Source organism: Manis pentadactyla, chromosome 10 (assembly GCF_030020395.1).
Source record: "Manis pentadactyla isolate mManPen7 chromosome 10, mManPen7.hap1, whole genome shotgun sequence".
Lineage (NCBI taxonomy): Eukaryota > Metazoa > Chordata > Mammalia > Pholidota > Manidae > Manis > Manis pentadactyla.
In genome coordinates, this window is record NC_080028.1 from 13,669,109 (window position 1) to 13,689,590 (window position 20,482).

Sequence of the window (20,482 nt, forward strand, 5' to 3'; positions counted from 1 at the left end):
TCTCTTTTCACAAAAATGCTTTAAAAAAATGCTTAAAACAATTCTATTCATAATGCCTCCAAATTGGAAACATTTCAGATGTCCATCAACAGGACACTGGAATAACAATTTGTGGTTTATTCAACCAGTGGAATGCTATTAAGTGATAAAAAACAGAATGACTGTTGATACATATAGCATAGCTGAGTTGCAAAACCATTAAGTTGAGGACAAGAAGCCATTGTTTAAAAGAATAATACATATAATTACATTTACATGAAGTTCAAGGATAGGTAAAATTAACATACGGTGACAGACATCAGAAGAGGGTTTGCCTATGAGGACATGTGGTTGAGCCAGAAAGGGGCATAAGAGACTTTCTGAGGTGATATAAACATAATAAATCTTATGCCCATGTATCATTTATCAAAGAATTGCACACTTAAGAGCTGTGTGCATCTCTAAGAAACCTTATTTCAATAAAAATATAATCTTAACAAACAATATAAAAGAGGTCTAATTATACAGTGTAAATAGCCATTTTCTCAAAGGGATATTTTAAATTTTTTTGTAGATAATTATTTTTTATTGAAGGGTAGTTGACACACAGTATTACATTACATTAGTTTCAGGTGTACAACATAGTGATTCAACATTTTTTTACATGACAATTCTAGGTACCAGCTATCACCATACCAAGCTGTTACAATATCTTTACTATATTCATTACATCCCGGTTACTTATTATTTAACCATTGGAAGTGTGTACTTTTTTTTTTTTTGTGAGGGCATCTCTCATATTTATTGATCAAATGGTTGTTAACAACAATAAAATTCTGTATAGGGGAGTCAGTGCTCAATGCACAATCATTAATTCACCCCAAGCCTAATTTTCGTCAGTCTCCAATCTTCTGAGGCATAACAAACAAGTTCTTACATGGAGAACAAATTCTTAGATAGTGAATAAGTTCTTACATGGTGAATAGTACAAGGGCAGCCATCACAGAAACCTTCGGTTTTGCTCATGCATTATGAACTATAAACAGTCAGTTCAAATATGAATACTCATTTGATTTTTATACTTGATTTATATGTGGATACCACATTTCTCTATTATTATTATTTTTAATAAAATGCTGAAGTGGTAGGTAGATACAAGATAAAGGTAGAAAACATAGTTTAGTGTTGTAAGAGAGCAAATGTAGATGATCAGGTGTGTGCCTGTAGACTATGTGTTAATCCAAGCTAGACAAGGGCAATAAAACATCCACGTATGCAAAAGATTTCTCTCAGAACAGGGGGGGGTGAGGTTCTAAGCCTCACCTCTGTTAATCCCCAATTTCTCACCTGATGACCCCCCTGCAACTGTGCCTGCCTTAGGTTGTTCCTCCCTTGAGGAATCTTACCCGTCTCTGGCTAACCAGTCATCTTCCGGGGCCGTACAGGGAAATGTAAAGTTGGTAAGTGAGAGAGAAGCCTTATTGTTTGAAATGGTTAGCTTTTTATTTCTTTGCATATTTATGCCCTGTAGCTTCTATGCCCAGCATTTGTCTTGAGGTATCTTTACCACTTGGAAGAATTATGATACTCGGTAAATTTGATATGAGGCACGAATTCTATTTAAGGGTTGTAATTAGGAAGGAAGAAGAAAAGCTATAGAAGTAGCAGGTGGCAGAAAACATGGGAAGATTGATTATTTCCTTGACATATCTTCTTGTAGAGTAACTTCAGCATGTATAGGTTTTAAGCTACTACTTAAATTTCACACACACATTAACATAATAGGAGTATAGTTACATAACCAAAGCATATCTGTAATTACCAGCCATCTCCAGTGAAACCAAGAAAACCAGTTAGGCACCTTAGGCATTTGTGAAAACTTATCTATGATATGGTGGATATTGTCCAAATGAACTTGAACAGTCTGAGAGAAATCAGACAAATTAAAACAACCCATTCCTGGGGAATGTTCACATCCCTTATGTTCTTTTAACAGTAAATAGTCTGTCGTTGTAAGATTTTGGAGTGCTACAATTTGCACTTCTCCTAATTCTTGATTGAGTTCCAACAGTATAGATCCAGTCAAGTTTGTTGTTTTACTGTATGCATAGGCCAGCTTAGATATCTCCTTCTTCATTCCCATGGCAAGTCCAGGAACTGGTGGGATGAGTGAATCTACAGCTGTAGCAGTGTGTGGATCTTTGTTGGGGTTTTTTGATGATCATCTTCTGGCATGAGTCTTCCAGAGAGTGCTGATGTTGGAAGTTCTTTGTCATATCGTATCTTAGTTCATTTTTGGGGTAGCCCAATTAGGTTTTGATCCTCTGTATAAACACAAACAGACCCTTTGCCTACACTTTTATATGCCCTTTTTACTCTTGTGTAGAACTCATTGGAGGTTACCACACAGCAACTGCCCTTTTTTTTTTTTTTGGTATCACTAATCTACACTTACATGATGAATATTATGTTTACTAGGCTCTCCCCTATACCAGGTCTCCCCTATAAACCCCTTTACAGTCACTGTCCATCAGCATAGCAAAATGTTGTAGAATCACTACTTGCCTTCTCTGTGTTGTACAGCCCTCCCTTTTCTCCTACCCCCCCATGCATGCTAATCTTAATACAACCTTACTTCTCCCCCCCCTTATCCTTCCCTACCCACCCATCCTCCCCAGTCCCTTTCCCTTTGGTACCTATTAGTCTATTCTTGAGTTCTGTGATTCTGCTGCTGTTTTGTTCCTTCAGTTTTTCCTTTGTTCTTATATTCCACAGATAAGTGAAATCATTTGGTATTTCTCTTTCTCCGCTTGGCTTGTTTCACTGAGCATAATACCCTCCAGCTCCATCCATGTTGCTGCAAATGGTTGGATTTGCCCTTTTCTTATGGCTGAGTAGTATTCCATTGTGTATATGTACCACATCTTCTTTATCCATTCATCTATCGATGGACATTTAGGTTGCTTCCAATTCTTGGCTATTGTAAATAGTACTGCGATAAACATAGGGGTGCACTGATCTTTCTCATACTTGATTGCTGCATTCTTAGGGTAAATTCCTAGGAGTGCAATTCCTGGGTCAAATGGTAGGTCTGTTTTGAGCATTTTGATGTACCTCCATACTGCTTTCCACAATGGTTGAACTAACTTACATTCCCACCAGCAGTGTAGGAGGGTTCCCCTTTCTCCCCAGCCTCGCCAGCATTTGTTGTTGTTTGTCTTTTGGATGGCAGCCATCCTTACTGGTGTGAGGTGATACCTCATTGTAGTTTTAATTTGCATTTCTCTGATAATTAGCGATGAGGAGCATCTTTTCATTTGTCTGTTGGCCATCTGTATTTCTTTTTTTGGAGAACTGTCTGTTCAGTTCCTCTGCCCATTTTTTAATTGGGTTATTTGTTTTTTGTTTGTTGATGCGTGTGAGCTCTTTATATATTCTGGACGTCAAGCCTTTATCGGATGTGTCATTTTCAAATATATTCTCCCATACTGTAGGGATCCTTTTTGTTCTATTGATGGTGTCTTTTGCTGTACAGAAGCTTTTCAGCTTAATATAGTCCCACTTACTCATTTTTGCTGTTGTTTTCCTTGCCCGGGGAGATATGTTCAAGAAGAGGTCACTCATGTTTATGTCTAAGAGGTTTTTGCCTATGTTTTCTTCCAAGAGTTTAATGGTTTCATGGCTTACATTCAGGTCTTTGATCCATTTTGAGTTTACTTTTGTATATGGGGTCAGACAATGGTCCAGTTTCATTCTCCTACATGTAGCTGTCCAGTTTTGCCAGCACCATCTGTTGAAGAGACTGTCATTTCGCCATTGTATGTCCATGGCTCCTTTATCAAATATTAATTGACCATATATGTCTGGGTTAATGTCTGGATTCTCTAGTCTGTTCCATTGGTCTGTGGCTCTGCCATTGTGCCAGTACCAAATTGTCTTGATTACTATGGCTTTATAGTAGAGCTTGAAGTTGGGGAGTGAGATCCCCCCTACTTTATTCTTCTTTCTCAGGATTGCTTTGGCTATTCGGGGTCTTTGGTGTTTCCATATGAATTTTTGAATTATTTGTTCCAGTTCATTGAAGAATGTTGCTGGTAGTTTCATAGGGATTGCATCAAATCTGTATATTGCTTTGGGCAGGATGGCCATTTTGACGATATTAATTCTTCCTAGCCACGAGCATGGGATGAGTTTCCATCTGTTAGTGTCCCCTTTAATTTCTCTTAAGAGTGACTTGTAGTTTTCAGAGTATAAGTCTTTCACTTCTTTGGTTAGGTTTGTTCCTAGGTATTTTATTTTTTTTGATGCAATTGTGAATGGAGTTGTTCTCCTGATTTCTCTTTCTGTTGGTTCATTGTTAGTGTATAGGAAAGCCACAGATTTCCGTATGTTGATTTTGTATCCTGCAACTTTGCTGTATTCTGATATCAGTTCTAGTAGTTTTGGGGTGGAGTCTTTAGGGTTTTTTATGTACAGTATCATGTCATCTGCAAATAGTGACAGTTTAACTTCTTCTTTACCAATCTGGATTCCTTGTATTTCTTTGTTTTGTCTGATTGCCGTGGCTAGGACCTCCAGTACTATGTTAAATAACAGTGGAGAGAGTGGGCATCCCTGTCTAGTTCCCGACCTCAGAGGAAATGCTTTCAGCTTCTCGCTGTTCAATATAATGTTGGCTGTGGGTTTATCATAGATGGCCTTTATTATGTTGAGGTACTTGCCCTCTATTCCTATTTTGCTGAATTTTTACCATGAATGGATGGTGAACTTTGTCAAATGCTTTTTCAGCATCTATGGAGATGATCATGTGGTTTTTGTCCTTCTTTTTGTTGATGTGGTGGATGATGTTGATGGACTTTCGAATGTTGTACCATCCTGGCATCCCTGGGATGAATCCCACTTGGTCATGGTGTATGATCCTTTTGATGTATTTTTGAATTCGGTTTGCTAATATTTTGTTGAATATTTTTGCATCTATGTTCATCAGGGATATTGGTCTGTAGTTTTCTTTTTTGGTGGGGTCTTTGCCTGGTTTTGGTATTAGAGTGATGTTAGCTTCATAGAATGAGTTTGGGAGTATCCCCTCCTCCTCTATTTTTTGGAAAACTTTAAGGAGAATGGGTATTATGTCTTCCCTTTATGTCTGATAAAATTCTGAGGTGAATCCATCTGGCCCAGGGGTTTTGTTCTTGGGTAGTTTTTCGATTACCGCTTCAATTTTGTTGCTGGTAATTGGTCTGTTTAGATTTTCTGTTTCTTTCTGGGTCAGTCGTGGAAGGTTGTATTTTTCTAGGAAGTTGTCCATTTCTCCTAGGTTTCCCAGCTTGTTAGCATATAGGTTTTCATAGTATTCTCTAATAACTCTTTGTATTTCTGTGGGGTCCGTCGTGATTTTTCCTTTCTCGTTTCTGATACTGTTGATTTGTGTTGACTCTCTTTTCTTCTTAATAAGTCTGGCTAGAGGCTTATCTATTTTGTTTATTTTCTCGAAGAACCAGCTCTTGGTTTCATTGATTTTTGCTATTGTTTTATTCTTCTCAATTTTATTTATTTCTTCTCTGATCTTTATTATGTCCCTCCTTCTGCTGACCTTAGGCCTCATTTGTTCTTCTTTTTCCAATTTCGATAATTGTGACATTAGATCATTCATTTGGGATTGTTCTTCCTTTTTTAAATATGCTTGGATTGCTATATACTTTCCTCTTAAGACCGCTTTTGCTGTGTCCCACAGAAGTTGGGGCTTAGTGATGTTGTTGTCATTTGTTTCCATATATTGCTGGATCTCCATTTTGATTTGGTCATTGATCCATTGATTATTTAGGAGCATGTTGTTAAGCCTCCATGTGTTTGTGAGCCTCTTTGCTTTCTTTGTACAGTTTATTTCTAGTTTTATGCCTTTGTGGTCTGAAAAGTTGGTTGGTAGGATTTCAAAGTTTTGGAATTTTCTGAGGCTCTTTTTGTGGCCTAGTATGTGGTCTATTCTGGAGAGTGTTCCATGTGCACTTGAGAAGAATGTATATCCTGTTGCTTTTGGATGTAGAGTTCTATAGATGTCTATTAGGTCCATCTGCTCTACTGTATTGTTCAGTGCTTCCGTGTCCTTACTAATTTTCTGCCCAGTGGATCTATCCTTTGGGGTGAGTGGTGTGTTGAAGTCTCCTAGAATGAATGCATTGCAGTCTATTTCCCCCTTTAGTTCTGTTAATATTTGTTTCACATATGCTGGTGCTCCTCTGTTGGGTGCATATATATTTAGAATGGTTATATCCTCTTGTTGGACTGAGCCCTTTATTATTATGTAGTGTCCTTCTTTATCTCTTGTTACTTTCTTGTTTTGAAGTCTATTTTGTCTGATATTAGTACTGCAACCCCTGCTTTCTTCTCGCTGTTGTTTGCTTGAAATATGTTTTTCCATCCCTTGACTTTTAGTCTGTACATGTCTTTGGGTTTGAGGTGAGTTTCTTGTAAGCAGCATATAGATGGGTCTTGCTTTTTTATCCATTCTATTACTCTATGTCTTTTGATTGGTGCATTCAGCCCATTAACATTTAGGGTGACTATTGAAAGATATGTACTTATTGCCATTGCAGGCTTTAAATTCGTGGTTACCAAAGGTTCAAGGTTAGCCTCTTTAGTATCTTACTGCCTAACTTAGCTCGCTTATTGAGCTGTTATATACACTGTCTAGAGATTCTTTTCTTCTCTCCCTTCTTATTCCTCCTCCTTGATTCTTCATATGTTGGGTGTTTTGTGCTGTGCTCTTTCTAGGAGTGCTCCCATCTAGAGCAGTCCCTGTAAGATGTTCTGTAGAGGTGGTTTGTGGGAAGCAAATTCCCTCAGCTTTTGTTTGTCTGGGAATTGTTTAATCCCACCATCATATTTGAATGATAGTCGTGCTGGATACAGTATCCTTGGTTCAAGGCCCTTCTGTTTCATTGTATTAAATATATCATGCCATTCTCTTCTGGCCTGTAGGATTTCTGTTGAGAAGTCTGATGTTATCCTGATGGGTTTTCCTTTATAGGTGACCCTTTTCTCTCTAGCTGCCTTTAAAACTCTTTCTTTGTCCTTGATCTTTGCCATTTTAGTTATTATGTGTCTTGGTGTTGTCCTCCTTGGATCCTTTCTGTTGGGGGTTCTGTGTATTTCTGTGGTCTGTTCGATTATTTCCTCCCCCAGTTTGGGGAAGTTTTCAGCAATTATTTCTTCTAAGATACTTTCCATCTCTTTTCCTCTCTCTTCTTCTTCTGGGACCCCTATAATATGGATATTGTTCCTTTTGGATTGGTCACACAGTTCTCTTAATATTGTTTCATTCCTGGAGATCCTTTTATCTCTCTCTATGTCAGCTTCTATGCGTTCCTGTTCTCTAGTTTCAATTCCATCAATGGCCTCTTGCATCCTATCCATTCTGCTTATAAACCCTTCCAGAGTTTGTTTCATTTCTGCGATCTCCTTTCTGGCATCTGTGATCTCCTTCCGGACTTCATCCCATTTCTCTTGCGTATTCCTCTGCAACTCTGTCAGCATGTGTATGATTCTTATTTTGAATTCTTTTTCAGGGAGACTGGTTAGGTCTGTCTCCTTCTCTGGTGTTGTCTCTGTGATCTTTGTCTGCCTGTAGCTTTGCCTTTTCATGGTGATAGGAATAGTCTGCAGAACTGGGACGAGTGACGGCTGGAAGGACTTCCCTTCTTGTTGGTTTGTGGCCCTCCTCTCCTGGGAGAACAGCGGCCTCTAGTGGCTTGTGCTGCGCAGCTGCGCGCAGACAGGGCTTCTGCTTCCTGCCCGGCTGCTATGGAGTTAATCTCCGCTGTTGCTGTGGGCGTGGCCTGGCTCGGGCAGCTACTCCAAAATGGTGGAGTCGCGTTGGAGGGGGAGCGGCCTGGAGGGTATTTATCTCCGTAAGGGGCCTCCCCGCTTCCTGCAGCCCAGGGGTTAGGGTGCCCAGAGATCCCGGATTCCCTACCTCTGGATTAAGTGACCCGCCCTGCCCCTTTAAGACTTCCAAAAAGCACCTGCCAAAACAAACCTACGACCACAAAAAAAAAAAAAAAATTTAAATAAAAAAAAAAAAATTTTTTTTTAATTAAAAAAAAAGGTGGTCGCTCGTTTTTCTTTATTCTCCGGCGCCAGCCTCAGGCATCTGCTCACCGGTCTTGCTGCCCTGTTTCTCCCTATTATTGGGGTCCCTATCCCTTTAAGACTTCCAAAAAGCGCTCGTCAGAACAAAACAGCAAAAAAAAAAAAAATGGTCGCGCGCTTTTCTTATGTCCTCCGGCACCCGGCCTCCGGTGCCCGCTCACTGTTCTTGCTGCCCTGTTTCCCTAGCATCCAGGGCCCCCTGGGCACGCACTGTGTCTGCGCTCTGGCCCGGATGGCTGGGGCTGGGTGTTCGGCAGTCCTGGGCTCCGTCTCCCTCCCGCTCTGCCTGCTCTTCTCCCGCCGGGAGCTGGGGGGAGGGGCGCTCGGCTCCCGCGGGGCCGGGGCTTGTATCTTACCCCCTTCGCGAGGCGCTGGGTTCTCTCAGGTGCGGATGTGGTCTGGATATTGTCATGTGTCCTCTGGTCTTTATTCTAGGAAGGGTTGTCTTTGTTATATTTTCATAGATATATGTGGTTTTGGGAGGAGATTTCCGCTGCTCCACTCACACCGCCATCTTCCGCCCATCTTGTATATTTTAATCTTAAATGAGTAATTTGTTTTTTCTAAAACTTATTTTTCTGTCCAGAAAAGCAATATATATGTTTGTTAGTCTGCTTGGGCTGCTGTAACAAAATACCACAGACTGTGTGGCTTAAACAACAGAAATTAATTTTCTCCCAGTTCTGGAGGCCGGAGGTCTGAGATCAGGGTGCCAGCCGGGTTGGGGTCTGCTGCCAGCCCTCTCCTTGGTTTGCAGCTGCTGCCGTCTTCCTGTGTCCTCACATGGTGGAGGGAGGGCAAGCTCTCTGGTGTCTCTTCTTAGAAGGACACTGATTCCATCGTGAGGGTCCCTCCCTCATGACCTCAGCTATTCACCTCCCAGAAGCCCCACTTTCAGCTCCCAGAACCCTGTGGGTCAACGCTTCAACTTAGGAGTTGGGGGACACAGTTCAGTCCACAGCAATATGTATTCTAGAAAATCTGGGAAGTACAGGTAAGTAGAAAGGAAAAGGAAAAGAAAAAGAAAATGTGATTGCATTATCCAAATATCACTTTAACACACATCATCTTTCCAAAGTTTTGTTATTACAACTTGTATGTGGTTGTAGTTATTCTGTATCTGCAATCTTGTATCATGATCATTTTAATTACAACATAATTTTTTTCTGTTACTTAAATCTCTTTTTAAGTACCTTTTCTGATAGGCACAAAAGGTTTCACTGCGTGGCTGTGCTGTCATTTATTCATCATCCAGTGATTGAAGGTTGAGTTCTTTCCAGGATTTTGCTACTCTAAATAATGCTGTGATAAATACATTTGTGCAAGAGGCATTTTCTGTAACTCAGATTCCTTTCTTGGGATAGAATTCCAGAAAATGGAAATTGTAGGTCAAAAGGGTACTCTCTAATTACATGCCACCAAATTTCTTTCCAAAAGGATGTCGTACTTGACATGGCCCCCAGAGGTGGGTAGGAAGGTGCTACCTATATTGCTCTTAAGGGACAGACGTCATTTCTGCTAACATGTACGTGGGCTTGTTTCCACAGGTAAGCAAAGACAGCTGAAGCCGACTGTGCAGGATTCCCCTGGCACTTCTGGCCCCAGCCCCTACCACTCCCTCTCCCTGGCAGCCTGTGTTCTGGGTCTCACCTAGACAAGACTGAGTAGGAACAAGCCATCTCACAGCCACAGCCATGAATTTCCTCCGGCGGCGCCTATCTGACAGCAGCTTCGTGGCCAACCTACCTAATGGCTACATGACGGACCTGCAGCGCCCAGACAGCTCCACTAGCTCCCCGGCTTCCCCAGCCATGGAGAGAAGGCACCCCCAGCCCCTGGCAGCCTCCTTCTCCTCCCCAGGATCCGGCCTCTTTGGCTCCTTCTCCAGTGCCATGAAGCAGACCTCCCAGGCCCCCTCAGGGCTGATGGAGCCTCCGGGTCCCTCCACACCCGTTATTCAAAGGCCCAGGATCCTGTTGGTGATCGATGATGCCCACACAGACTGGTAAGCAGGAATCTGCAGGTGCTCCCACCTCAGGGCAAGAGAGGAGATGGGGCTTATCTCACTTCTTGGGGGGTGTTGGGGAAGAGCTGTGAGAGGCCCAGTGGTATGAGAGATTGGCCAGAGGGAAGGAAACTAACATTTATCACATGGCTACTGCGAGCCAGGGCCAAGACACCTATATTGGGCCACACACTGCCCTAAGGGCTTTACATTTACAGGTCTGCAATCTCTCACCTGCAAATCCAAAATCCAAAAAGCTCTGAAAACTTGAACATGTTTTATAATCCATTTGGCAGCAAAGCCTGATCTGAAGGAAAGTGAGATTGTAACAGTGTTCATTATATCCCTCCCTGTGCTCATTCATATGATTGGCTGCAAACAACTTAATACAGTTTGCCGTAGGCTGCTGCCCAGAGCACCATGAAAGTACTATATGACATATGGTATATGCACTATATTATGCTCTAAAAATAAAAAACTTTTAAAATCTGAAAGAGCTCAGGCAACCTGCTCAACCTCTTTCAGCCTTAGCCATCCTCCCTCCATTAAATGAGGTTGCTATGAAGATAAAAGAAACCAACACAGGTCCACAGTCCTTTTCTAACACTCTTGGACCAGAGTGCCTGAGTCACATCCCAGCTCTTCCATGTATTAGCAGTCTGGCCCCAGAACCTGCCCTTATAACACCAAAAGTGGCCAGACCTGACTGCCTCCCAGCCTTTTCTCAGGCACACCCCAGGAGATGCTCAGCTCCCGGGGAGCTGGGGCTGGACATGCGTGCCAGGGTAATTGCCGTAGTTGCTGCCCAGGTAGTTTCTGAGCACCACTTGAGTACAGGTCATGGCCTTAGTTGCTCAGGTAAGTGGTGAACTTGTCCTGCTCATGGGGAGCTGTAGTTGGAGCATAGGTCTCTACTCCAGATAGAGAGGTGATAACTATTATCAGTCCAATCAGAGACAAAGAATTTGTAGTGTGGGAAGTAAGTCCAAACATGGAGACATGGAAGCACCCCATCCAGAGCAGCTCTGATAGTGGACTCACATATGACCAGGGGCACTGGAGGGCAAGGTTGCGTGCATGTGTCTCCAAAGGCTGCCACACAGTGGACATGTAGTAGGCACCCAGTAAATATGTATTAAGTGAATAAATTAATGCATTCAGTTCACTGAGCTCAGTTATTCTGACATACGTGTGTGCACTCACATTCGTTCCTTGAGAAGTTAACTGAGGCTGGGAATGATAGAGCCTGTGCTTTGGAGTGGGAGATATTTATAGTTTATAACACATAGTCAATACAATCAACATGGAAGTGTGTTAGTAGGTTCAGGTGTTAGTCCTTCCTTTCTGGCTAAGAAATTAGTTCCTGTTAACCAGGGTGGTCATGAGCATGGCCTCCATTCTGATCCAGTCATGATACCTTTGGTGCTACTTGCTTGAAGGCTGTCGTCATGAAGCCTGTTTCACCTCTGCTTATGCGCTTATGTGACGCACCATCTTGAGGTTCTGAGCCTAGCATTTGGTTTCTGCAGAGGTGTTGCTTCCAGGCATCCTTGCCTGTGCAGTCCTGCCGCCTGTCTGCCCAGTAACCAGAACGCTTGCGTGGCATTTGGAGTCCTCTGGTTCTCTGTAACCCAAAGCTGGACCCTGATTCTGAGCGTTCTCTGTGGACTGTTTTCCTTGGCTCAGTTGGGGTTTGTCATGATTGGAGGTGTGGTGGGTGGGGTGGAGTGGGATGGGGGTGGTCATTTAAAAATCTGTTTCTCAGGAAAGATACTTCCTGTATGGAGGCTAAACTAATAAATGGTAGTGTGGTGCAGTGGTTAAGATCCCAGACTTCGGAACTAGGCTGTCTGGGTTTCAAATCCCATCTCTACCCCATAGGAGCTGTATGACCTTTGTAGGTCACTGCACCTAAAAGGCCGTTAAACTCTATCTACCTTGTAGAGTTAATATATGTAGTAGGGTTAAAAGCTTCTGAGTTACTATAAAGTGCCTTAAGATGTGTCTAGTAGATGGTTAAGTGCTGTCTATGTAAGTGTGCATTACTATTGCAGACTATTACTATTATGACCTTCTGCAACATTTACCAATCAATAGCAGTCTCTTGCAGGCACTCCTGCTTAATCTCTTCATGCCCAATATTGGGCAAAGTGGATTAGGATTTACCCCATTGTGCTAGAGTTTTCTGTTGGTCACTCTTCCCTGCTAGCTCCTCAGTGATGAAGTTGGGTTTTATTAATCTCTGTCCTCCCCGTGTGGTGTCTAGTATTGTGTAGGGACACAGTGAACAAGACTGAAATGCAATGAATGGCCTCAGCCAAGTAACATTTAAGTTTTGACTTTGGTCTTCAGTCTCTCTGATCCACAGGCATGACCAGTGTGTGCATTTTAGGCTGTGCACACACTTATGGGGGACACAGTTTTGGCCAGAGGAATTTCTCCCAGTCTTTTTCAATCATGCCTTATATGCCCACACTCTAATTAGGCCTTGAGACCACCAATCTCCTTGCCCCTCAGTGGGTTAACGAGGACTGAAGTGAGAAACAGACTCACTAACTCACCTGGAAGTTCGCTCTGCATGCATTGCGATAGAGACTTCCTACCCGCAGGCCCATGAGCTTCTCTTACAGAACTCCATCCTAGATTCTCCGAAACCTCTAACCTGTCTGAATTTCAGTGCACTGCCAACTTTCCAAACTTGCTGGCTGCCGCAGAATCCTTGTGCTTCCCTGCAGTTCCCAAAGGATGCCCGTCACGCGCTACCGGGAGTGGCCAGCAGGTGGCAGGCCAGCCCCACTGTCCCGCGGCTCTGTCAGAGCGGGAGTTGCCTGGGTCAGCCCCGCGCCCAGCCCCTCCTCCATTGTGCGAACTGTCTTCTGAAAGGAAGAAGTTGTTAAAGGGGAGAAGCCAGCTCCCACAGCCCCTTCCTTCCCCCTTTGAGATGGTAATGAGGGGGGAGATGTCCACTGTCTGTACTGAGAGTGAACCCGCCCCGAACAATGCTACTGCCTCTTGCCCATCTGCCTTCCCATCCCCAGGCCTGGGCCCTCCTGCAGAATCAGGTTTCCTCGTGGGGAGGGAGCTGCAGGAACCCCCCCCACCCCCACCCCGCTCGTCCCCTCCTCATAGAGGCCAGACTCTGAACCAGCCTGGGCCCCCCAAGGACATCAGATACCTGGCCTGTGACCCGGAAGGACTCTGCCTCCTCTGGGGGAAAGAGGCCCAAAGCCACTCTGCTGGGAGGAAGGATTCGTGGCTGAGTGTTGTAAGATCCCACCACCTTTTGGGGTGGCCCCTGGAGGTGAGCCTGGCCAGGGCAAGGCTGTTTGGGGAGTTTGGGACTAAGCCGCTTAAGGCCTGGCCCAGCGGTAGGTATGAACTGAAGTCGGTGCTTTGCTCGGGATGAGGGGAGAGGAGTCAGTGAGAACCACAGGGGAAAGGAGAAATAAAGTGAATAAATTTCAAGCTCAGTTGTCTTCAGCTCTAACCTCTCTGCCTTTCCACGCATTCCGGTGCCCTAGAACCTAGAATCATCCACCAGCTTCACTGGTCTCAGGCCTCCTGTGCTGCTGACCTCACCTTTGGGTACTTCGCATGTTATCCGCAAAGTGCCATCTTTCTGAAATACCAACCTGAGCAGTCTGCTGCCATGCCCCACCCTAATGCTTTGCCAGTGCATCACTGCTCTCAGATTCAAATTCAGATCTGCAAGCATGCCTGCCCTCCCTCTAATTCTTTTGCCAGCTCCACTTCCTGCTTTGCTGTTTATTCTGTAGGAATAGTAAACAACTTGTAATTCTCAAACACACATTGTTGCCCCAGTGCATTCTGTTCCCTGCTACCTGGAATACCCTTCCTATCTTGTTCACTTGGCCAAATTTCATTCATCCTTAAAAGCCTGCTCCAGTGTCACCCCTTATGTGGCAGCTTCCCTGACGTACTCCACCCTGCCAACAGTGCAAATAACCTCCTCCCTTGTATAACTCAGAATGTATTTCTGCAGGAACAAGGCCTGTGTCTTATTCTTTATATCCCTGGTATTCAACGTACTGTTAAGTGTTCAGTTAGCATGTATCGTTGCCCCACCCCAATCCAAGCGGGATGACTTTTAATGGGCATAATGGGACCTGAAACTCACCTTACCTTAGGAGTCAACAGTACAGTTAAGGGGTTTCTGTTTTACTCACCTATGTATAAAATCTTGGTTCTTTATTTTCAGTATGCAAGGGTGCTATTTGAGATTAAGAAAAAAAATAGGCAAAAATTATTACCGTTGCCCGCAGAATGTACCAGAACTCCAGGTTTGATTTTCAGAATCAAAACATGGAACATGACAAAAACCGACAGATTGCTTATAACCGGGTTGGGGTTGGGTGCACCTCCCTGCTCACAGTTCCACCTGCAAGGTCTCCAGAGCTATATGGGGTTGCAGAAGCGGGTGCTGGCACGGTGGCGGGGGTTGGGGGGTGGAAGCAGCCCAGCCTTTGCCCTGACCCCTCCCGCCAGGGGCCTCTGAAGCTCTGGCCTTCCTCTCCTCTTACCTCACCGATGGCCCTGTTCCCAGAATGTCTGCTGTTCTATTTCAACAATGATCTATTGTTACCTTCCCTTTTATTCTCCACCCTTCCTTGTTTCTTTTTTCTTTTTTTTGTTGCAAAGGAGATTAAAAGGGTATTCTTGGTTTGAAACACCCTCCAGCTACCATCCTTCCAGCCTGGAGTATACGAGGCTACACTGTCCTACTAAGTAATGGTCAGTGATACCCAGTAAAGCACCTTGTACATTTCTAGGTTCACTGCGAGTTATTATGCTGTATGATGGGTAATCTGTGTCCCCACCATCACCACCACCCTGCCCACGCCTACACATCTAGTTGGTGTCTTTGTAGAACTGGGCAGGCAGATGATTAGTAATGTCTGTCGATTGAATGAGTGATTTTGAAGGTCATGAGTTATTGGTAATGACAGGTGGGGGTGTGACAGTGAAACCTTGACATTAGATCTCTTTTGTCTTTCTTTTTTTTTAATTTTATTTTTTTATTAAGGTATCATTGATATACACTCTTATGAAGGTTTCACAAGAAAAACAATGTGGTTATTACATTCACCCTTTTTATCGAGACCCCCCACACCCCATTGCAGTCCCTGTCCATCAGTGTAGTAAGATGCCACAGAGTCCCTACTTGTCTTCTCTGAGCTACACTGTCTTCCCCATGACCCCACAAACACCATGTTCACCACTCGCAGTACCCCACGATCCCCTTCTCCCTCCCTCCCCACCTGCCCTCCCCCTCCCCCAACCCCTCCCCTTTGGTAACCACTAGTCCTTTCTCTTTCTTATCTCATACTCCATCCAATGGAAAATCAGGGTGGTCACGGGGAGAACAGTGACACCACAGAAATCAGCAAAAGCTGCAAACCAGGGCTTCAGGTTCTCCCCAGAGAGCTGGATGTTAATCATCTGCTAGCACACCACCACTTGGGGGAACTTCCTGACTTGTCTGGGGGGCATTTTACAGGTAAGTAAGTAGAGCACAGAGAGACTGTGCACCTGCTTAAGGAGCCAAAACAGGAGAGTGGCCAGGCTGGAGCTTGAACAGCGCTCACTTCCTAAGAGGCATCTCTGATGGTGCCACACCTCCTGCTGACCCCTGCACAGGGCTTCAGTGTTTGGCATATAGTAGATGCTGACAAGTCTTGGATGAGAAACAAATCAACATACAAATGAATGGACCATAAGCTCTTTGGGGACCGGGTCATGACTTTGTTCTTGTTGTATGGCAAAAACATCTGTGCAATTTCCGTGACCAGACATTGTGCTAAGGGGTGTTCACAGGCTCTCTTATTCCTCCCAACAGCTGTATGGACTATTCTCATTTTATGAATGAGGTAAAACTGAGGCTCGGAACCCCATAGCAAAGAAGGTGTCAGTGGCATCTGGGATCCAGTTCAGACCATCCTGGACATCCCTGTTCTCTTGTCATTTTTTCCCACTCCCACCTGAGCACGGGCCTTCCTGTGCCGGGCTTGAGGGTGTTGGTGCACGGGGCAGGCTCTGGAGCCTGCTGTGTGTGTTCACACTGTCTGAGGGCTGCGGGAGGGGCAGGGTGGCAGGACTCCATGTTACAGCACCGTGGCCAAGCACAGGATCCTGGTGACCTCACCCGCGGAGGAAAGTGCCCCACCTCAAGCCAGGCAGCCCTGCCCAGCCAGAGCCCTCTAGCAGCCAGAATATTAGGGTGCCAGGGGGAAAAGGGGGGGTTCCTGTAGCCATCCAAACACGCATGATCTCAGGTTTGGAAATTGGACCCTTTGTAGAAGTGACTTTGGACTAGTTCCCCGTTTTGAAAGCACCAAGGGAGCTCTGACAGGGTCTTTTCTCTCTTTTTCCATGCATTTTGATATTAAAGATGTGATTTTCTAACATATGTCAGACATGTTTCCCAAGAAAGTTAAAATGTGAAAGGAGACAAAATGCAGAGAGCTCAGGGCCGGTGGATGGCGTGTGGGGGGTGACATCTAGCTCTGCGGTCTGGGCCAGGCCACTGCACCTTTCTGAACCTCAGTTTCCTCACCTGGGAAGCGGGCAACCCGCCACCACCATGCCACTGAGCTGACAGGGATGTGACGAGGCTCCGTGAGGGCATTTGGTTCTCGGCCTTCACAGGCCTCTCCATGTGTGCGTTTGGTTACCTGGCCGGCTTTAAGCCCCAGCAGAGCACAGCTGAGGCCTCCTTATCCTCGGACACACTGGCACAGGCCTGGCCCAAAGTCAGATAGAAGAGATGGATGATTTAATTAATGAACAAATGGCTGCTTTTGCCAAAGGCTGTTATTATTATTAAGGGAGAGTTCAGGATTGAGGACACCCCGAGGGAGTGTCTTTCTCAGAAAATACTCAGCTGCCCTGGAATTCAGGAGATTACCTGATGTGTCCATGTTATTCCCAAGGCTCCGCATCCCCTTCCTGTCCAGCTGGTTACTCAGAGGCTCCAGCCCCTACCTGGGACTAGATGGCTTCAGGCTGCTGTGACTAAAGGCAGGAGGACTGTGGGGTGGGTATCTTGGCCCCTTGAAGCCTTGCAGCAATTGGCTGTGGTGACCAGGACATTCTAGTTCCCACTGTGCCACCTGTGGGGGGGTTTGAACTCAGGGCTGGCATCACCGACAGTGGCTTTAGGATAGAGTTGCTATATTTAGCAAATAAAAATATGGGACGCCCAGTTGATACTTAGATAAACAATGAATCAGTACAAGTATGTCCCATGCAATAGCCAGGCTCCCCAAAATGACCCCATTCTCAAAGGGCAGCTCTCCCTGCCTATGCTGAGGACTGAGAATGGTGCCAAGGCAGACTGCCCAGGTCTCTGTTCTCACACTCACGTTTGTGACCTCGGGCAAGTCCTACCTCTGAACCTTACCATCCTCAGTATGGGAGGATCATGGTGCATCTTTCTTGAAGAATCATTGCAAAGGTTACAGATGATGGCAGGGGTGGGGCTGGTACAGGGCTTAGCCTGTCATAATAGGCACTGAAATGGTATTAACAATTAATTGCAATTACTAATTACTGATGAGTATAATAGTACTGGGAGCCAGGGGGAAGGAAGCCACTTGGCATGCTTCTCAGTTCAACTGGATATGCTTGAGGGCTGTCTTCCAGAAACCCTGGAGGAGGGGTGTCTGGATGCTGGTCGGCTGGCAGACACTCTACTCTGAAGAGAAGATGGGGGAAGTTGGTCTGGTCCTCCTTAGAGTTTGTTAGGGGCTCAAGACTGAGATACATACCTCTCCGTTGAAGACACGTGGCTCCAGGAAACAAAGTCCTCACGCCTCCCCCACTACTTCCCCTACCCCTAGGACTCTCCTGGAACCCGGGCAGGCCCTCCTGTTTCCTTTGGGGAAATGCAGGGCTGGAAAGCACGGGGCTGGGGGGAAAGGAAAGGCCTCATGTCACCTTCCAACTCACTTCGTTCACTGACTCACACAGGTCACCCAACACCTCCTGGGGTGGCTCTGGACTTCTCCCCGCATCCCTCCCACTCTGGGCATGTGCCCTGCACCCCTGGGGCCTCCCCCTTGCCACCATGGCCCTGGCCCTGGAGCCTGGGGGAGGGGAGAGGCTTTGGGCATTCCCCAGCAGCCTGCCCAGTCGCCTGGAGACAGGCTCCGTTTTCCCAGGCCCGGCCCCTTTTATCAGGGAGACAATGTGCGCACACAGTGAGGGCCTTGTGTGGCACCCAAGCCCCAAGCCCTTTGACTTGAGGAATTTTTCAAGTGCTGACCTCTCTCCGTGAGGTCTTCTGCCATCCAATCCAGAGGCCTGGTGCCCCTGCAGCTTCCTACCAGGCTCTTTGAGGGAGGCAGGGAGGGGGGTGGGGGGGAAACAGTGAAGAGCTGTCTCCCGCCCTGGTAGTCCTCACCTCTGAAACAGGGGCTGGAAAATCTGGGGGGGGGGAAATGTCTTTGAGCAGAAGGGAATGTGGGGAGGAATCTGAGAGGTGCTATTCTTCCTCATTTCTCCCTTCTCTGCTGAGCTTGTGGGATCTGGGTAGAACCGCTTTCCTCTCTGGGCCTCAGTTTCCCCAGAAGTCAAACAATGATGGTGGACTAAGATCACGGTCCCCCAAAGACTGTTTCTATCAGGATGACATTCGGATTCCCAGGCTCAACCCTGCACCTTCTGTATTAGATACAGTTCGTTCTTTGTAACAAAAAGAAGTAAACTTTTGGCTGACTTATGTAAAATGGGGATCTGTTGGAAATATGTGGGAGGCTCACAGAATCAAAAGAAAACAGGAAGGCCCCAGTGTTGGAAAGGCCAGGACCCAGGGCTCTGCCAGAATCTTGGGGGCTGGGGCTCCTGGGCAGAGTCTGGAGAGGTCAGCTCCTGTTCCCTATCAGCCTGTGCCTCTCTGTTGCAAACCTGGCTGGTTTCACAGTGCACCAAGACTGCATGCAGGAGAGAGGCCTGGTTCCACTGATGAAATGCCTATGGAAGTGCTGTTGCTAGAAGTCCAAATGGGTGCAGGACAGGTTGCATTGAGATGTTCCCCTAGAACCACTGAATCAGAATATCTAGAGTGGAGTTTAGAAAGTTGCATTTTTTTAGATGAGGAAGAGCCGAGTTTAGAAACCATTGAGTCAGAGGACTAGTTTCACGTGACTTCCAACTGGTAGAGCTGGGACCAGTGAGGCCACCTAGGAGGGAGACATATTTCAGTTCAATACACAGAATGGGAAATTCATCCAAGATCGAGTGGGCTGCCTGGTGAGGGATTGAGCTCCCCATCACTTGGAAGTATGCAAGCCCATGTGGGATGGCCATTTGGGAGGAAAAATGCAGGAGAGACTCAGACTATAAAAGGATCAGTCTCTAAGCCCTTAAAGGCGGTTTAGACCTGAAGCTTTTCATTTTTGCCTCCGACTTTGTGTCTCGGTGACTTTTCCTGTCCCAGCCTTGTTTTTCCCCAAGGAGTTTGACTGTTTGGCTTGTGGGACTTTCTCATCCTCCAAAAAGTGGTTTTCTTGCCCAGGCCGTCTGAGGGACTCTCTTGTGAAAGAGTCCCTCAGATGCCATGGGCTTTCCTAGCAGTAGCGGTTCCTGTGCTGGAGTCTGCAGACTTCACCCCGCCTGGCTGCAGCCTTGCCCCAGGGGAGGCAGGTCTCTGGGCAGATGCCAGCCTCATTACAGAACGCCTCTGCTCCCGGGGCCTGTGGAAGCCTGCCTGCAACGAGTTTCATCAGCAGGAGGGAAGGAGGGAGAGGACGAGGCTTCACGGCCATTTTCCTGACCTCCCATTCTTGATTTGCAGGAAGGGCGGGGGTGGGGTGTTCTGAAGATTTTCACTAAGCGATTTGCCGTCTTTAGAATGGGATTAGTTAAACTGTGAGCAGCCTCTCACAGGAGCAGAGCCGATCAGTGCATGAAGGACAGGTGGCAGGAAAAGGGACAGGCATGGAGAAATGCTTCTCTGGTGTAAAAAACAGCAGCACATGCTCTGTGGTAAATGACATCTGCCACTTGATTTCAGCTGCAGCAAGACAACAGGGAGCATTTGGACTGTGCTGGGTATGAGAACTGATGCACCTTCTGGAGGCAGCAGCTACAGTCCACCAAGCCAGTTTTTCCATGCGGGAATAAGGGCCTGGTGTTGCCACGTTATTAATTTTCAAGGGGAGCCAGAAATCTGAATTTGTGTTTGAATTTTCTATTTTCAAATTAAAAGTATACAACTTAAGTCCAACAAAACAAGGCTGTGGACTCCCTGAGGTTTATCAGTTGACAGCTTCTGATGAAGAAGACATGAGTCAGGATATTCAGTCTGTCTTCTCTTCTGGGTCTGTCTCCCAG

General features: G+C 45.7%; 1 protein-coding gene and 1 long non-coding RNA gene across 4 annotated transcripts in view; one reads left to right on the forward strand and one right to left on the reverse strand.

Annotated features, from left to right (window-relative positions):
* The window catches only part of SYN3 (synapsin III), a 448,045-nt gene that overhangs the window by 31,421 nt on the left and 396,142 nt on the right, over positions 1-20,482 (forward strand). For all 3 annotated transcript variants that reach the window (XM_036902842.2, XM_036902843.2, XM_057486431.1), the window contains exon 2: positions 9,672-10,129. In XM_036902842.2, the coding sequence (XP_036758737.2) occupies positions 9,819-10,129 (311 nt within the window). In that variant the 5' untranslated portion in view covers positions 9,672-9,818. The remainder of the gene's footprint in view (positions 1-9,671; positions 10,130-20,482) is intronic.
* On the reverse strand, positions 8,714-17,136 carry LOC130678946 (uncharacterized). The gene is made up of 3 exons (XR_008991915.1): positions 17,055-17,136; positions 14,317-14,360; positions 8,714-9,105 (listed from the first exon to the last, which is right to left on the reverse strand). It is a non-coding gene; the product is annotated as an uncharacterized LOC130678946 (long non-coding RNA).